The sequence below is a fragment of the Oryzias latipes genome, chromosome 9 (genome assembly GCF_002234675.1).
Source record: "Oryzias latipes chromosome 9, ASM223467v1".
Taxonomy (NCBI): domain Eukaryota; kingdom Metazoa; phylum Chordata; class Actinopteri; order Beloniformes; family Adrianichthyidae; genus Oryzias; species Oryzias latipes.
The window spans coordinates 17039832-17058146 of record NC_019867.2 but is presented as its reverse complement, the minus strand read 5'-3'; the positions used below and the strand labels follow the sequence as shown (position 1 = coordinate 17058146).

The 18315-nt window shown below is 39.4% G+C and overlaps 1 protein-coding gene across 1 annotated transcript in view; it reads left to right on the top strand.

Annotated features, from left to right (window-relative positions):
* The first annotated feature begins 2825 nt into the window (after positions 1-2825).
* LOC100125511 (bone morphogenetic protein 1) overlaps positions 2826-18315 on the top strand; it is a 33057-nt gene continuing 17567 nt past the window's right edge. Inside the window, exons 1-5 of the mRNA XM_004072482.4 lie at positions 2826-3173; positions 9910-10023; positions 12355-12480; positions 13187-13304; positions 14638-14816. Of these exons, the coding sequence (XP_004072530.1) occupies positions 3029-3173; positions 9910-10023; positions 12355-12480; positions 13187-13304; positions 14638-14816 (682 nt within the window). The 5' untranslated portion in view covers positions 2826-3028. The remainder of the gene's footprint in view (positions 3174-9909; positions 10024-12354; positions 12481-13186; positions 13305-14637; positions 14817-18315) is intronic.

Here is an 18315-nt window from a genome sequence, read left to right as displayed (position 1 = left end):
AAAAGACAGAAGCATTTTTGCTGATGCAAACCAGGTAACAACAGATGAGATGTTGGCATTTCCTCTCATGGGTTTTCAAAACCCAATTTTTCAGAGTCCTCAAAAATGTATTTGGTTTGCACAAAGTTCAGTGAAAAAAAATGCATATCAGTCATCTAAGTCCTGAATATTGGTACTATTTTAATTTTAAATTAGCAAATATTTATGCCCAAAAGTTGGATGATAATTTTTAATGTACCGTAACTTTTTAAGGGTATTTTGTTTTGACTACTTTCTTTACAAATCATAAAATGTTTTTTTTTAGTACTTTAAACTCTTAAGAAGTATCGAAATTATTAAAATGATGCAGGAGAAATTAAGTGCATCAGATAAAAATATAAAAATTTCTTTTAAGCAAGGAATAGGTAAATTTCCATAACCCAAAACTATGTACTGTAATATTCTTCTGCTTTTTTACAAAACATCTTAAACAAAAACAAGAGTAATTTAATAAAAGCTAGATTTGCTAGCCTACATAGTTTCTTGAATAATATGATTTAAGAAAATTAAATCTTCTGCAAAAATTCTTGAAAATTGTTAAACCATCTGAAGAAGTTAAACAGAGCCACAAAAAAAACAGTAAGGTGATCAATGTATGCACAATTAAATTTAATTTTCAAAAGTTGACAAATTGTACAGTAGCTGCTAAGTTAGCAAAAGAAATTCCAAAATCAAGTAAAATATCTGATTTATGCTAATTCTAAAAATGCTGATAAATGCCAGAAAAAAGTAATGTTAATTTTTAAAAGAGGAATTTTAATGATCTAAAGCTTATTTAAGGTCATAAAGAATAAAATGATTTAGCTTGTTCTTGTAATAGTGTTTCTTGGCAATAAGTGTTACTTTTGTCTGCCTTTGAAATGGTGCCACATTTGTAAGGAACATACAATGACGAGCAGAGTGGAGGATGTTTCTGTTCAGGAAAAATGTGAAAAGTCTTCTCTATCACTGGCAAACAACTTTGACTCATGAATTCATTACTAGATGATTCGATTTGAAGAAACAAGATGTATGGGCAATTTAACTGATGCATGTATGAGCATTGTGTGGAAGAACCGAACCCTGCTACAACAGCCTGGCACCTCATCCTCATGTTGGTCCTTTGCCCAGTCAGTCTTTAACCAGCATCTGTGGGAAGTCAGCCATAGTTGGGATGCTCTCTCTGGAAAGATCAGGACACTCAAGCTGATCCCACAAGTGTACTGTGGGAAAAGGTCAGAACAGATGACAGTCATTTAATACTCTCCACTCTCAAATTCTTTGATAAACCCCCAGATAAAGTCTCTGATTTACCCCCAGACTTTAAAGATAATTGGTTGCGGAATCTCATATTGATATCTCAGTGCACTAAGATTGTCCATGCAGAGAGATGCTACCAATATTGTCCTGCAAAACCTGACCACAAATATGTAAAGACAACCAACAGTACCTAAGTGCTGACAGGCTGAGGGAACAGTTTATCTCTGACGTTCCACATTATACAGAATCAGGCCCAGATTTAGGCACCCCCACTGTGGGGTGAAGGTAGGGGAAGGTCTGGGTGTGCTGAGGTGTGAAATCCCCCCAGGCCCCAAAAATGCATAGAAAACCATCCTATCATCATATCATCTATCCATGCATCTATATTCTCCTTTGATCTATTTGATGTGTCCAATTCGTTTTATGTTGGATGCTCTTTATGGGCTGCTCTACAGCCCATCATGTTTGGGAGGGCAGTAATGCCATTTGCCCCCTCTTACCCGTGCCTATATCTGGCCTTGTACAAAACCTGTGCTTCAGTGTGGAGATCGTATAACCCACCAGTGCCCTATAAAGATTAGTGAAGGTACACAGCCTGAAATGCAAGGTTGTGTCAGGAAGGGCATCCAGCGTAGAAATCTTTGTCAAACCACATGTGCAAATCACTGAAAGCTGATTCACTGTGGCGACACCTGAGGGGATAAGCCGAAAGGTGAACAACATTGGAGTAGGTATAGAAATGCTTTCAAATGTGGATCCACTCAAAAGCACAATAGTAATTTAGCTTAATAGCTATTTTTATGTTAGTTCCGTTGCTTTAGCTGCCAAAAAAAACAAAAAACTTTTCGTTGAGCATAAAACAACTTTTATTTTGAGTTTCAAAAACCACAAAACGGACTAAAATCAAAAGCACCCGGTTGAAGTTCAGATATATTGAAGAATACCAAAGATTTTAGGATCAATCTGTTTATTTAATTTAAAGTCAATAACCTATAGGAATAAACACAAATGTAGAAACAAATAAGTGTAAAGTACAAGTTTTTTTCCATAAAAATGTAATATTGTGATTCAACGAGCGTTTTCACAAAATATGGGTGCAGCTCTCCAAAATCACCGACAGGTGGCGCGCGAATCAAGTAAATTTACCGGTAATTTTCTGTAAACAAGCCTCACTTATAGTTAGTAAATTTCAAAATAATTCACTAAACTTAGAAAAAACCGTTTTACCGTAATATTTGTTCTAAAGGAGCCAATGAACGAAAAAATGTTTTTTGAATCGTCTTGTTCGCTAAATGTGATGATAGCTTAACTTCCGTAGAATTATTTACTCTTTTTTAAACTAACATTTATTTAGTGTTTGCAGACCTTTGCACGCTCTTTTCAGTGACCCCTGCAGAGTGGGCATGGGAGCTGGAAAAACGCGAGCATCTCCGTCTGGAGGAGTCCCAGCGGAGCCGCCGTAGCATCAAAGTTTCTCAGGCGCTCTGCTCTAACCCGGAGCTCCAGCTGGAGGAAAGAAATCACTGCCCCCAGAGCCAAACCGACACGGGAGAGAGGCTGCATTTAAAACCCGCCCTCCAGCGATCTCCTTCCCCAACTCAATAAAAAAAAAAGAAAAAAAAACACCCTCCCATTTTCTCTCTCACCATTTCTCTTTCACACTCACTCTTCTGTCTTTCCCTCTGTCCCCCCCTCTCTATCTTCCTTTACCTTTATCCCTCGCCTTTTGCTGTCTCTCCCCACCACAATCATGGATCTCTCGGTGAGGTGTTTGTTTCTTTTATCATGTCTCGGCGTGATATTGGCGATAGACTTAGATGCAGCTGATCCAGGCTACTATGTGGAGCCCACTGCCACATCAGAGGCGATCGACTACAAGGATCCCTGTAAAGCTGGTGAGATGTTTTTCCTCTTTCCTCATTGTTTTTGTGGTGCGCTCTGCTGAGGCAGCAGCTCGAATCGGCGCAAACCGACCGTGGAGACGCGTTTGGAGAGCTGACAGTAGTGGATGCAGTTTTGGAAAGAAGTGGGAGAACATTATGTGCAGAGTTGGAAACATTTGAAGCACACAATTGCTTTGGGGAAGCCGATAATAATAGATAGTTTATGTATTAAAAAAACAAACAAAAACAAAGCATGCATTTGTAAGAAAATGGGAAAAAAAAGTTTTAGCTTTTTGTTCAAAAGTCCTGTCAGATGTTTGGAATCATTTTACTGACTTTACTGAGATTTAAAAAGAGAGCTTTATTGTAGGATCTCTTCACATTTCTGGAAATTGTAGTTTTTTTTCTTCTTCTCTTTTCTGCTTATGGAGTAATAAAAGAAAGTGGAGGAGGGGAAAGGGGAAGCTTTGGAGGACTAATGTGTCATTTTCTTCTCATAGTTCTGCATAGTTCATCATTTTTGGGCCTTTTATTGAGGTTTCATCACAAAAAAAAGGGGGGGGGGGGGGGGGTCCACCTGAACCAAACCAACAAGCCTTTTTCCTCCAGTAAAAATATTCCGATTACGATGAGTGGGCTTCATCCAAAGTGACCTCCAAAACCCAAAACGTGCTTACCAGCTGGGAATCTGTCCCTTTCCAGTGTGTCAGCCTTTACAGGAATAAAGTAAGTAGTTTACTCCTCCAGCCAAATGTCTGCTTTCAGCATCTTTCTGCAGAATCAGAGCTTAAGGACGTAAAACTCGATGCATAAACACAACAAAGGTCAAGCTGTGGAGAAATGAAGATGTTCCTTCCTGTTTTTACTCCACTGTTTATGATGAGTCACGCAAGTATTCCCTTCTAAATAAATGTAACATCAGTTTCTTCACATTGGAGCGTATTTGATGACACTGAGTGTGGTGTTGGTTTGAATGGGGTTTCTGAGTTCATCATGTCCCAGCAGAGAACTCAACTCTTCAAGGCAAGGACTTTTTTTTTTTGATGAATAGGCCAGTTTGTTCCAAATGAAATGTCAGCCAACTGGAGTTTTGATGATGGTTTTCCATGGAAAAGTCACCTGCTTTCTCCTTCTGACCTTGCAGGAAAATATCCAATATCTCATCTTCATGACCTCCACACAGCCTGTGGTCAAAGGCGGTGTTGATGGTTCTTGGTTTATTGATTTTTCTCTCGTTTTTCCTCGTTTGTCAGTTGCATCATAGCGTTGAGGCAATTCGATCACTTGCTGTGGTAACAGGTCAGCGTTTTTGGAGGATTTCACTCGTCTGTATTGTGAAATTTGGGATTTCTGTTTCTTAACATTTTGGCTTGCTCTTTCATAAAACATATTATTCTCACATCTGCATTTAGGGTTTAACTTAGTGAACCAACAGTGACTTGTATTTAATAAAGTGTTTTATTTTATTTTTATTAATTCCTCACACAGGTCAATGCTTCCTATAAAACACAGTTTACATGAGTAAAATTTTACACAAAAATTGGCAGCTAAACCTTAAAAGGCACTTAGTGAACCAAACACTTCAATAAAACAAAACTAATTTTTATAATAAGAAATTAATGAGAACCAGATGCTCTGCTCAAATGATGATAAAGAAAATTGTGACTGGTTTGAGTTATTCCATTGCTGGAGGCGTAGACATCATAATCTACTTAAAGCCTCCGGTGACGATGCCAGCTGACTGTGCTGTCTATTGTACATGTTAAATCTTTGAGCATTGGCTTAACCTTTGCGCTCCTGCGCTGCCTCGGCTGTGGCTGCCGACAGGTCAACCTACGTGCACCCCTTTTTTGTTGTGGCTCTCTCCTGTGCGAGCGGTTTCTGCATAAGCCTGGAGTTATTTCCTCTGGCTGGCTCAGGAGCCTCACACAGACCCAGATTGCACGCCCAAAACTCCAACAGGGCAGTCACTTTCTACTGTTCTAACATAACTCAGGTGAGGCGAGCTTCCTTTCATGGCCAACAGGGACTTGAAATCCTTCGTGTCTTCACTCACTGTCAGTGTGTTGTTTTTTGCTTTACTGAGTTCTCTTTGAGCTTTTTAATAACTAAAAACTCCTCCTTGCTTCACAGAAGCTGGCTTAAGATGCCACATCTGATAAAAAGATGTGCAACAGACTTCTGTCAGGAAAAAAAACTTTTGCCTCTTTTGTAAGAACTTGGGTCAGATTTTTTTCATCTCATATAACTGTCAGATCTTTCCTTTTTAAGATATCGTCTCAGTCTCTTAACACAAAGGGTAAATTATTCAAAGACCCACTCCAATGAAAATTGTTGTGACATTTTTGTCATGATAGACACATAAAGAAAATTAAGCTTAAAACTTTTTTTCTGAGTATTTTTTTAATTCAAATCATTGTGAATCAGCACCACTAATGTTAGGTTGGGGGTGTGAGGGGCTGTAAGCTAGAGGGAGAAAGTGTAATTAAAGGGATGATGGGAAGTAGGGCTGCACGATATGAGGAAAACTCGCGATATGCAATATTAGTGCAATGCCGATTAAACTTGCAATACATAAACAAATAGCAAAAAAAACAAAAACATTTCCATTTCACTGCAAACGTTTAATTTAAATAAGAATCAAAATACCTTAAATTATTCTCCAAATGACCGTCGTCTAATTAGGAGGGACACATGTAACATAAAAGCTCCATCCGATTGGTCAACAACGTGTAGAGCTCTTTCTAATTGGTCAAATGCATAAAGGGATTATTCGATTTGTTAAATACTTAAAGCTGCCATAAGATTGTTTTAGCACTCTTAAGGTTAACCATTTATTGCGATTTTCGCTGACTTTTGCGATATGTATATTGCACAGTTTGAAATTGCGATAACGATAAATTTGCGATTTATTGTGCAGGCCTATTGGGAAGTGCGGGTAACTGCACCAACAGTCACGCCCACAACTCAGAGGCATGTTTCTGATGAACTCCTGCCGCTCTGCAGAAACTATGTCCAAGAAGTTTTTAGATTTTGGCTAAAAACGGCATAATCATAATCAAAAGATCACTGGGAATGCTTTTACAATGGATCAGAAGATGATCGCAGTGAGACTTTAATTATAGATTTTACAAGTTTTGATGTCGCTCAACTCAAACTCCCTTTTTTTTGTATTCGTGCTTGTACTTTTTGTAATTTTTGGAGTATTGTTAGAGTTTGCGAAACGCTAATTGATTTCAATTAGCCTGAATTCATTTCTTTATTAACCTTTAAGGTTTCTTGTGTTGTATTTTTTTGCAAAGCTGAAAAATGTCTGTGTGATCCATTGAATTATTCATCTCAGTTTGGATTTCAGAGACCGTGTGACATTAAAAAAGAAGGACAAATGTTTAGCAAGCTGATGAATCATTAGAGAGAGCCAAACTGGCAATAAGATATCCGTAAGCACTTGCAGGGAGGATCTAGGAAATCCAGAGGACTAATGGGCTTGATGGAGCGTGAAATGTTATAGGTGAGGCAGGCTCTTGCTGTGTGCCATTTGCAGCAGAAGCCACTCACATTGTCAGGAAGATGGATGCTGCGGTGACAGAAACACAGTCTTGATCCCAGTTGTGGGTGAGAGGATGTCAGGCTTTTAGTGTGGAATAATCACTTCATTCTCGTGCTGTTGTTTGTGACTCCCCTCTAATTACACCCCAGTTACCTTTTTGAAATGAAAAGTTTATATACGCCTTTTTTCCTCTCCTGCCACAGGCTTAAATTGTGGTGTTTGGAAATGTCATGGTAAAGATTTGTTGAGGAAGAGGCTCGGTTTCCACACAGCTCATGTAAGGAGTCATTTATCATTACCCAAGAAGAGTTTTTACTTAAAAAAAAAAAAAAGTTTAGGTTCATTTCAACCGAGTGTTGGAGGCTAAACTGCCAACAACAAACATCTCATACCGCATGAAAACCTAAACGGTGATACTCCTCCTATCATCGCATGGTAATCACCTTTTCTGCAATACGCCATTACCTTCTATAGGAATTCAAATTGTGCTGGGAAAGGTGGTGCCAAGGTATTGTGATGCATTCCGGGCCGTGGCCAAGCATTGCATCCCTCATCATCATTGGGTCATGCATGAGGACAGGCTGTCTAAATGTCTCTCTAAGCTCACAGTCAGGAGTAAAGCCCCTGCCTCCCAGTGGGACTGGCTCTCTAAATATAGGCTGAAGTTCCAGTCTGCTTAGGCTTGCTATTGATGTTGGTGCAGTTTTCAGTGGCAGATGTCATGGGTTGGGATTCACGGAAAGAGATTTGTGGGATTGGTCCAAGAGTATTTGACACCATAAAGGTCAAGACTAGGGCATTACACAAATCAGGGGAATTAATATGATTGAGGTCTCGTGTGTAATCTGACTAGATGTGATGGTTGATGGGGGAAGCAGACTGAGATCAGAAAGATTATGGTGTAGATTAAAATAAATCATTAGTGGGGGAAGTTGACTTATTTTATTTTTCAAACTAGCATGTTAGAAATAAATACACCAAAACTTCAATGTCTTTATGGTTTTTGACTGCATTCAAATAGGGATCATAGTTGCAGTTGTTGCTATCCAGGTGATGAACTCCTGTTTGGATGGTGATACAGCTCTGCACTCTGGTGATCACTTGCCATCTGCCACATTTATTCGTTTATAATCCACTGCATACCAGACCAGTCTATGTGTTTGCTTTTCATATCATTAGAGCCCTACATATCTAATTTGTCAATTTCCCTCAAAGTCTGGCCTCAATCCCAGTCTGCAGTTTTGTACTCAAGATTCTGAAAACCATGTGTCTGTGTAAACCTAAAGCCTGGAGACAAGGGGATTACTTACAAAATCTCTGTGATTTATTTTCATAAACTTCCACCAGCATCTAAATACAACCCCCTGTGTCTGGGGGAAAATGAGTCCTAACACCATTAGACTGTGGAGTTTGCTCACTTTAGCCTTCTTGTCTGATAACAACAACATTTTGGATTAAAGGGCCTCTCCTAACATCAGCAGCAGGAGCTGATGAAGACATTGGTAAGCTTTCACCGGATTATTTAGTTTTGGTGTGCAAATAAACTTGCCAACACCTAGCAACCCGTAAAGAAACATCACCTGGTGGATTTTCTTTGGTTTGCGTGCTATTTCCACTGCATTTAGATTTAGGACCTGTACTCGGACTTATAGTTCTGGGACTGTCTGTTCCCTTCAGCACTTCTGGGAATCCAATAACCTGAAGAAAAAAGCAAAAATTGTCACGGTTTAGTGAGTCTGTCCAGTTTATAATAAACAACATCTGGTGGAGTCTCTGTATCAGTGATACAGTTTCTGCCAATAGCTGTCAGTATAAGTGTTGTTCTTTTTTGGCACACACAAATTAGAAGATCTCTTTGACCCCTGGAATCTGTCATCAGAACATGCCCCATCTTGCCAGAGCTCATCTACACCTTTTCTTATTGCTGTCATTATCTGCTAGTCCGGTCATTAGCATGTCGCGGGTCTACTTTGTCTCACAGAGAGGAAAACTGCTCTGCATTTACTACAGCCAGCTCTAGATTTATTTAATCGTAGTCATGTGATGAAAAAAGAGAACCAACCGGTTCTTTTTATTGTCTGGTACTTCTATCAAGTTTTATTTTTGCGGATAAAACACTTTTGCTTTGTTGCAGATTGCAATGATAAGCCTTCTAAAAGCTTTGGAGCAATACCCCGCTGTGTGTTCTGCTGTAAGAAGAATTTGACCCTACTTCTGTTAGGCACTTCATTGACCCAAATTATTGCTTGCCAAACACACTTGAACCGAAATACCCCACATTCTATTCAACCACAAGCAGAAAGCGATCTCTTTCCTTCTCTTTGGTGCACATCTGCCTTCAGTTTCAGAACTTTTGTTCTGAGCCTAGAGGAGTGGTCCCTCTTCTTTTCCCTTTTCCTGTTTAGAGATAAATTGCCCCCCCCCCCCCCCCCCCCCCCAACTTTGCAGTTTTCTTTCTCTGTTTCTTCAGTGACACCCCCACCCCACTCCCCCAACCCCTGCATTCTAGCTGAGTAATAAATTCTGAAAATGTGCGGGTGTTAAAACCCCAGTAAAACTGAGCACCTACATGTTGCAGGGGAGTTTTCTAGCAAACGAGCATTTAATAAGAACTCCAATAAAGCACATTCCACATAAACTGGGTCTGTTTGGATATTTTCCCTCTCCTTGGCCTCATTAAGGAGCCGTTAGTCGTTCAAGGTGCCCCATATTGCTCCATCCAATCAGTGTTAGCGTTGCATTGTTTCCAAGCTGAAACTTCTCATCTGGCAAAAGTGCAAATGTGATTTTTTTAAATGGTGAGCATCTATCTGTCCATTAGTCAATTCATCATTACAGAAGATTGCAGGACTCATTCTTGCTGCATTATATAAACCTTCACCTTTGAAATTTACTTCCATCTGTCCAACTCTGTAACAGAATTGAAAACAGTTTGTCCGTCATAGTACGGCTCAACAAATATTTTTATCTCGATGCAACTAGAGGGTAAACTGAACAGAATCATTCAGGATCATGTTTGTTTTCACAAGCTTCTTACACAATCAGCACTTGAATGAAGCTGGTTGACCAAACTTTCATGGAGTTTACAGCAGCAGGAAAGTCCTGAGGCTTTTAGACTGCACTGGCTGACTGTTCCATTCTGTTAAAGAGCTTCATGTTGTCTGATGTTCCTTTTTTTTGTATGTTTGTGTTTTCCAGTTGCCTTCTTGGGAGACATTGCTTTGGATGAGGAAGACATGCGACTCTTTAAAGTGGACAGAATAATAGATTTAGCGCAGAGGACGGTCCAGAACGTTAATCACACAGATGAAGGTAACAACAAAAGATGCCATCTAAAGAGGCAATGGTTTCCATTTAGCAACTGGTTAATGACATATGTGAACTGGAAACAGTACAAGTGACGAAACTCTCCACACAAAAGTGCAATGAAAGCTTTATTTTTGCTCTCTTCAGGTTTGTATGCCTACAACTATGTTATTAGGTCTCACAGCAACACCTGTAATACGGTGTTTGAGAGTAGCTGCTGGGCTTTGTCAGGCTGAATGTGGTTCTCAAATTAAAAAGCACAACTTAAGCTCCAGCTGTGAGTCAGAGTAGACCAGCGTGGTAAACTGTAGGTGAGCAGGAACCAACAAGCATGCACACGTTGGTGTCTACACTTGAACACAGCCATTTAGCAGCTTCTTTAAAAAAAAAAAAAAAACTTAATGAGGACATTGTGAAACAGGCAAATTGTGGGGAATTTAACAAACATGTTGCAGATAAAAAAACATGTGCTGAGTATTGATTTTTCTTTTCTTTTTCAGATTAGCTAGAGGCCTCTTTACTTGTAAAGTACAACAAATAGTGTTGCTAAATTTCTTAACATGGTCATGAGCAAGGTTTCATTGTTAAAAGCTGGTAAAGTACTCCTATGTTCAGAACAAATCACATCATTTTCAGCTATAATCAAGAATGCATCACAAAGGACAGAACAGAAACACACTACAGATTTAGAAAAAAGGGATTTAGTTACTATTAAAATAGCAATTTCTTTATTTGTGTTAAGCGAAGAATTTAAGAGAATTCCAAATATGAAGAAAAATAAGCGAAATGTGGAATCTCACCCACTTCTTTGACTTTGAACTGTATAGCCTTGGCAAAAAGTATGGCAAAAAGCTGCTAGATCGTTTGGCTGAATATGTTGGACAATCAAAATTATGTCACAAGTTGTAAAGACTTGTCTGTGTGAATGAAATCACATTGGTAGGTCAAATCTCATTGATGCAATTAACACATCTTGTACACATTTTATCTCCTCAGCCCTTCTTATCGGCTGGCGGAACACCGTCGGCTGTTATCAGCATTTTCCACAACACATGCACGAGTGTACGTGCTAATTGTTCTTGCTAGCATTAGAGGACTCCCTCAGTCTGGTCTCCAGCAGATCACATTGTTCCAGAAAAAACAATCCCCTTCTGCATGCTCATTGAATTTAGTTTGAAAAATAGGAGAGCTTGTAGTACTTTAACCTTTTAGAAGAGTTCTTTTCAGGGTTAATTAATAGATCTGATTATCTGACACCCTCAGATAAAACATTATTTTCTTAAATGCTAATGAGTAAATGAAATGGTGACAGAACTTCCCACTTGACTTTAGACGTAGCAAATAGGAGTCAGGTTGTTGAGGACATTGTGATAAGAGGTGCACAATATTTTAAGAATTCTTTGAAGTGTGATACGCATTAAAAGGTCAGTTTATAGAGATGACCTTAAGTTGGAAGTATACTCACTATCACTACTTTTATATATATATTTTTTAATCATAGTGTAGTTGGTTATAGGCTGCACAATTGCTGTTATTTTACGTATCCAAAAGTGTTGTACACATGACCAGAAACAAATTTTATGTTAAAATCCAAATTTGCAGCATCAGTTCCCTTTTTTTTTAAATTTCATTTCAATTCATTTTGATTCATTTGAATGTATTAATATAATTTTATTTATTTATTTTATTTTAATTTATTTTGTGTTTTTTGTTTAAAATTCTTTAGCTTGAATACACACAGCGTTTTTATTCTTGAGACTTTTTCAAAGTCTAAACAGAAAGTTTTCCAACTATCCCAACGTGTGATTCTTACTTTTGATAAATAGTTTTCTTTTTGTGTAAAGCACATAAACGTCTCGATTCTAAAAAATAAAGAACCAACTCCATTCCACCACAAATGTCCTTACATATACCGTCAGGGATCCTTCCATAGGGTGGTCATGTCTCTGTAATTTTGAACACCAGATTTAGATGGAGGCTTAATCACCATGGCAACATGAATGCATAGTTGAGTGACATTAAAAATGGTAAAATTACATTGGAAGGAAAAAGTATTAGTCTTCTGTAAAATCCTTTTAATGTGACGAGAAAGTAATTACGGTGTTTGAAGAAATCCCTCTTTGAGTGAGTAAATGTCATTTCTTAAGTAATTATGATGGCTTTTTTTCGGCAAATCTTTAATAATCCTCACTGGCTGTAGAATAAATATTCATTAGTTCTTCAAGCAGCTATCTCAAACTATTCACTCTATGTGCAAAAAAATCATTTGTTCTCAAGTAATGAACAGAATAATTTGTGTTGTCTTTGTCTTTTTAATTTTAATTTTTAAATCCCCAGGATCTGACCATAGTGGTAACGCAAATAATCAAGGTTCGCAGCGCAGGAAAAGGGCTGCCACCTCCAGACCAGAGCGTGTGTGGCCTGAAGGGGTTATTCCATATGTTATCAGTGGGAACTTCAGTGGTAGGTAACAACACTTGTGATTTACTGCACAGGACAAAATGAACCACAGCCAATCAAACACATAGAAGTTAATATGTTTTTATTACCTATTAGATTAGCCCTGTGTGTGGCTAGATGTAGGACTCAATTAAGATTTGCATTTGTAATCTATAATATTCATACTTAACATTAAAATGATGGCAGAAGTGTCTTCTTAAAAAGAAGTAGACTACTAGTCTTTTTTCTTTTTTTATTTTCCACAAGAATTATAAATCTGTTCAAATTTATTCCTTAATGTCCTCTTTTCATTGTGTTTTTGAATTATGACTTTTCTAAAGATACTGGTTAATCTGATGGTGCTCATCTGTGCAAATAAACTCACTGTTTTAATTCAGGAGTTTTGCGTGTAAATGTTAAAAAAGACATGCAATAGCTCATTATGTCAGTTTGTTTGTTTTTTAAAGCTTTTTTTTGTTTTTCCGATATTCCCTTCTATATGGTTTGGTCTGTTCTGACAGCTTTTAGTGTCATCAGCTGCCATCTCTCCAGGCGAGAACACACACAAGCACATAACAACGTTAGATTGTGTTAGCAATAGAATCATTTACGTCCTTGTTGGCAATGCACAAAATAATAAAAGATTGCCATACTAAATCAACATTTGATCATTCGGCCGCTGAGGCTTACCGCTGTGGTCTTTGTTTGAGTGTTGTTTTTTATTCCTCAGGCAGCCAGCGGGCTGTATTCCGTCAAGCCATGCGGCACTGGGAGAAGCACACCTGTGTGACCTTTATAGAGCGAACCCAGGAGGAGAGCTACATTGTTTTCACCTACCGGCCATGTGGGTAAGTCACTAGGGTTTTTTTTTTTTAGCTCCCCTTGATAAGAATTGAATAATGGTCAGTCTCTGCTAAGCCCTCATTATCCACAGCTAATTATCTAGTGCCTGAGTACTCTTCCTTGTATCCTGCTCAGCTGCCTTTCACCATTGTTCATCCTCTCTGTTTGCAGTCTCTGTGCAGTCAGAGAGGTGTTATTTTAGTCTCTGCCAACTCTGAAAGAGACAGCCTTTCAGTGGTCAGGAATTTCCTGCTCTTCAGCATCGCTCTGCATCAGTCGCTAGGCACTTGTGTCATACATGACTTAAAGGACAGCACTCGAGGGGAACACTTCTTCCCCAGCCTCTCCAGAATCCTGTTCACTGTTGTCCTAAAGTTGAACTTATGTCTGTGTTTCTCTTTTAAAAATATTCTCTGGGGTAGAGCTGGTTGTGGCTCGTGTTGTTGCTTAGCGACAATTGAAGATCTGTTTGAACGTGGAGGATTTTTTGAAAATTTGTTTATCTTTTTTTTTTTTTTTTAATTAGAGCATTTGGTGCTCTTTGTAGTACATCCTGTCGATATGATATTTAGAGGAAAGGAGACTAACATTTGCTTTAAAGACGTCTCCTCACAGATTTAATTCACAAGCCAAATATCATTTTTAGACATTTTTTACTTCTAGAACTTGTGGGAATCATTTATCTCACAAGTGAAATATATAGCACTGATCAAATGAAATGCTATGGAAATAATCTTTTTCCAGCTGTCTTATTGTCCATTTTTAGCGGTAAGATTGACCCCTTGAATAACAAGGATGACATTATCCTCTTGGAGCAGCAGTTAGCAGTGGGAAAGCTTGACTCTGCTGCATATTCAAGAGGCCCCCATCTGTACTGTGCAAAGTTCAAGGCGTGTCTCAAGAGAACCTGACTTGGCTCACAGTAATTAGAGAGCGGCCGTCTGGCCCACACTGCCATTATGTGTGTGCCCGTCCTGCAGACTCTCACACTGAACCTTTCATGTCACGCTGAGGTGGAGTTCTGCAGCCAGGCAGGATCTAGCATCACTTTCACAATTTGCATTGGCAGCCACATGAATGAAGGTCACTCCAGTGTGCGTGTGTGTGTGTGGATAATGGGTCAGCCTTTTTCAATATTAGTATCAGCAGCAATAATATATCAATGTTTTCTCTGCGTCCTCAATTACCCCACAAGCATCATGTGCTAAATGTCAGCTTTTCACAAAAAAAAAAATCTCCCTTTCTATGGTTTTCCATTTGAAGTGTTAAATCTAATCTCTGTATTTGTGCTGGCACAGCTTCCTATGTTTAAGGATATGTTTGGCTTTTGCTTCATAGGTGCTGCTCATATGTGGGTCGCCGTGGAGGGGGTCCACAGGCCATATCCATTGGCAAAAACTGTGATAAATTTGGCATTGTGGTGCACGAGTTGGGTCATGTGATTGGCTTCTGGCACGAACACACACGGCCTGATAGAGATGAACACGTCAGCATCATCAAGGACAACATTCAACCAGGTAGGTGCAGCATAAAAAGCTTTTTTATACACAGAGAGACAAAGCAGGGGTCTCATGTTTGACTTTTATGAACAAGACACATTTATGTTGGACCTCTGTTTGTTTTTACCACCCAAATGTTTTCCAGATGTTTTGAAAGCCAAACCAATTGTTCAAATGACAAAACGTTGATACTGGATTGGTCGTGACCCAGGTCAACAACAACCATCACCGTTGCTGTTGACCTACAGGGAAATTGGACCACTGTTGGGGGAAGAAAAGGAAAAGAGAAAAGGAAAAGCACAATTTGTGGACTAGAAACTTTAAATGTAGGAATTTTGACAGGGAAACCTAAAGATTGATATGATGGAAAGAAGAAAGGTGAATATCATGTGGGTTAAAACTGATTTATTAAGTTGTGGGTGGAAAGAAGAACAGAGGAGTGATCCGAAAGGAGGAGTTAGCAAAGAATGTTCTGGAGAAGAGATTGTCAGAGAGGGTGATGAGTCTGGAGCTGATGGTTGAAGGTGTGATGTTGAATATTGGCAACGGTCATGCTTCCCAGGATGTGAGCGAGAGGATGAAAACAATCTTTTGGAGAAAGATGGATGAGATGATTGAGGGTGTCCCTAAAGATGAAGAGAATGGTGATTGGGGCAGACTTTAACAGACATGTAGGTGAGAGAAGTAAAGGTGATGAGGCAGTAATTGATACATTTGTTGTTCAGGATGGTAATGCAGAAGGACAGATGATAGATTTTGCTGAAGGGAAGAAATGGCAGTGGTGAAGACATTTTTCCAAAAAAGAGAGGAGCGTAGGCTGACATAGACATGAATACTGATGGCATTTTGTGCAGATGCTGGGAGAGTGTAGTTAGGCAGCATAGGATGGTGGTCTCAGGATTTCTTTGGTGTTGAGGAAGATGAAGAGGACTAAGGTGGAGGAAATTTAAAAAAACAAGTACTTTATGTCTTTTTAGGGGGGGTTAGTTTAGGAGGTTCTTCCAGATGACCGGACAGCTACAGCTAATGCCTTAGTCACTGTGGGTTTTTGGGTTTTCGGGGCACATGGAGGGTTGTAGACAGGAGCAGCTGCATCTTGAGGGGAGCACAGGTGTGTTTTGAAGTTCCCTTGAGGCTTGTGCGGCCACCTTAAGGGATGTCATGAAAATAAAATGTACCATTGTTCCGTGTATGTGGTAAATGCATTGTAAAGTATTTGTGAGGTTAATGGAAGTTACACGCACTTATGACATATGGGGGGTGCTGTCGTACAGTGCCCTAACCCTGCACTTTAGTCATTAGTGAGGTGCGCATACTGGCTCCTTACTGACTGTGCGCAAATGCTCCACGCACAGTGTGCAGGTGATACAAAAGTGGCTTAAGATGCATGGAAGACGTCCACACAAACTACAGTCTGATTGTCTAACTTCCTCATTTCTAACAGCCAGGCTGTGCACAAGAAGCACACAATAGGAGCACAAATAGCACACACTACTTGAACGGGCTCCTTGCACAGTGGGCAGGTTTTGGTGGGGTTGAAAAAAATGACAAATCTGTACAATGGGACAGTGTCTCACCTACTTTACTCTTACTTATTTATCCCTGAGTGTTGTATATGTGTTTGTCACAATCCGATGCCTAATGCCCACAGCATGTCCATAGAAAAAAAAGTACATGAACATTTCACCTCCGGGTTGTCTAGGGTCTTAAAATTTCATGAGGGCCACCTGCATACCCTCAGGGAAATTGTGACAAAGGCATAAAGTGATCGGGGAGACTGGGAGGAGGGAACTTGGTTGGTCATTTAGAAAGAGGAAAGCAGACAATGAGACTTGGTGGTGGAACCAGAAGTTCAGGAGTGTGTTAAGAGGGTGGAAATGTGTTGACAGGTTTCACAAATGGGATAAAAGGATGTAAAGAAAACTTTAGGAAGCTGTTAAATGAGGAAAACTTTAAATAGCTCAGAGTAGAAGAGGTGACTGTTGTAGAACAGGAAGTAAAAAAGATCAGTCACAATGAAGTGAGGAAGCTATTGACGAGGATGAAGAGTGGAAAAGCAGTTAGTCCCAACAACAAAACCGTGGAGTTTCTGACTGGGCTGTTTAACAAGAACTTAAAGAGTGAGGCGATGCCAGAGGATTGGAAGAAACGTGTACTGGTGCCTATTTTTAAGAACAAGGAAGACATAAAGAGTTGTGGAAACTACAAAGGTACAAAGCTGATGAATCACAATGAGGTTATAGGAAAAGAGAGGTGGAAGCACCCTTTGGCTGAGGTTTTATGCCAATGCAGAGAACCACAGATGCTATATTTGCTTTCACGATGCTTTCAGAGAGGCACAGCAAAGGTCAGAAGCAGCTGAATTGTATTTGCAGACCTAAAGAAAGCAGGGAGCAAATGGAGGAACATTAGGGAAGTGGAGGTTTTCTCTAGAAAGGAGGAATGAAAATCAGCTGCAGCTAGACAGAGTATCTGGTGTGTAAATGAGAGGAACTCAAGTGGAACAGTGAGATTACAGGGAGCAGAGGTGGAGAAGGTGGAGGATTTTAAGTACTTAAGGAAGTGAGGAGATGGGTACAAGCAGGTTGGAATGGGTGAAGGAAGGTTTCAGGTGTGGTGTGTGGCAAAAGAGCGTCAGCAAGAATGAAAGGAAAGGTGTAGAAGACTGTGGTGAGACCTGCCATGTTGGTTTAGAGACAGTGGCTCTGAGAAAGAGACAGGAGGCAGAGCTGAAGATGTTGAACTTCTCTGGGTTGGATAGGATCAGGAATGAATCCATCTGAAGGACAACTCAGATGCTCTGGAGCTGCCAGAATAAAAGGCCTAGACGAAAACCAAATAGGAGGTTCATGGATGTAGTGAAGAAAGACATGAACTAGGTGGGTGTGAGTGAGGAAGATGCAGAGGATTAGATGAAGATGGATGATTTACTGTGGCACTGCTAAAGGGGGTGACCGAAAGACTAAGAAGACGCGTGAAACCTGTGCTTACAAACAAATGACACAGCTTTTCCAATCGCATTTTTCACAGTGAAGTTGAATCCCTTCCAATCCAAATAAAAGAAAAAGTATAAAAGTACATTGAAATAGAAAAGTTTTTGTTAAAACTGTGAAGAATGTGTCACGGTTTTTTAATGGTTTATATAATATGAAGTTAATCAAAGACAAATCTCTCCCAAAAAAAGTGATTTTATAGTGTTGGTGCATGACATCATGGAAATTATAACATGAAATCCAAATTTAGCAAGAGAACTGAGGCTCTGTTGCATCTTTTGGTGCATTTTCAGATACTTGAAGGTTCCAGCTATAAGTAAAACATGGTCATACATAGCTGCACAAAAAAGGAATTTTTTTTTGTTCTGAAATTATTGTTCTTTAGTAAAATAAATGTGATTCTACCCCCAGAAAAATAAACAACCTCTATTGTAGGTGTGGCACCATGAGAGTTTCATTATTTACAGTGAAATTAGTTCTATCTATGGCCCCAGTAAAAGATTCATCATATGCCACAGCTTCAC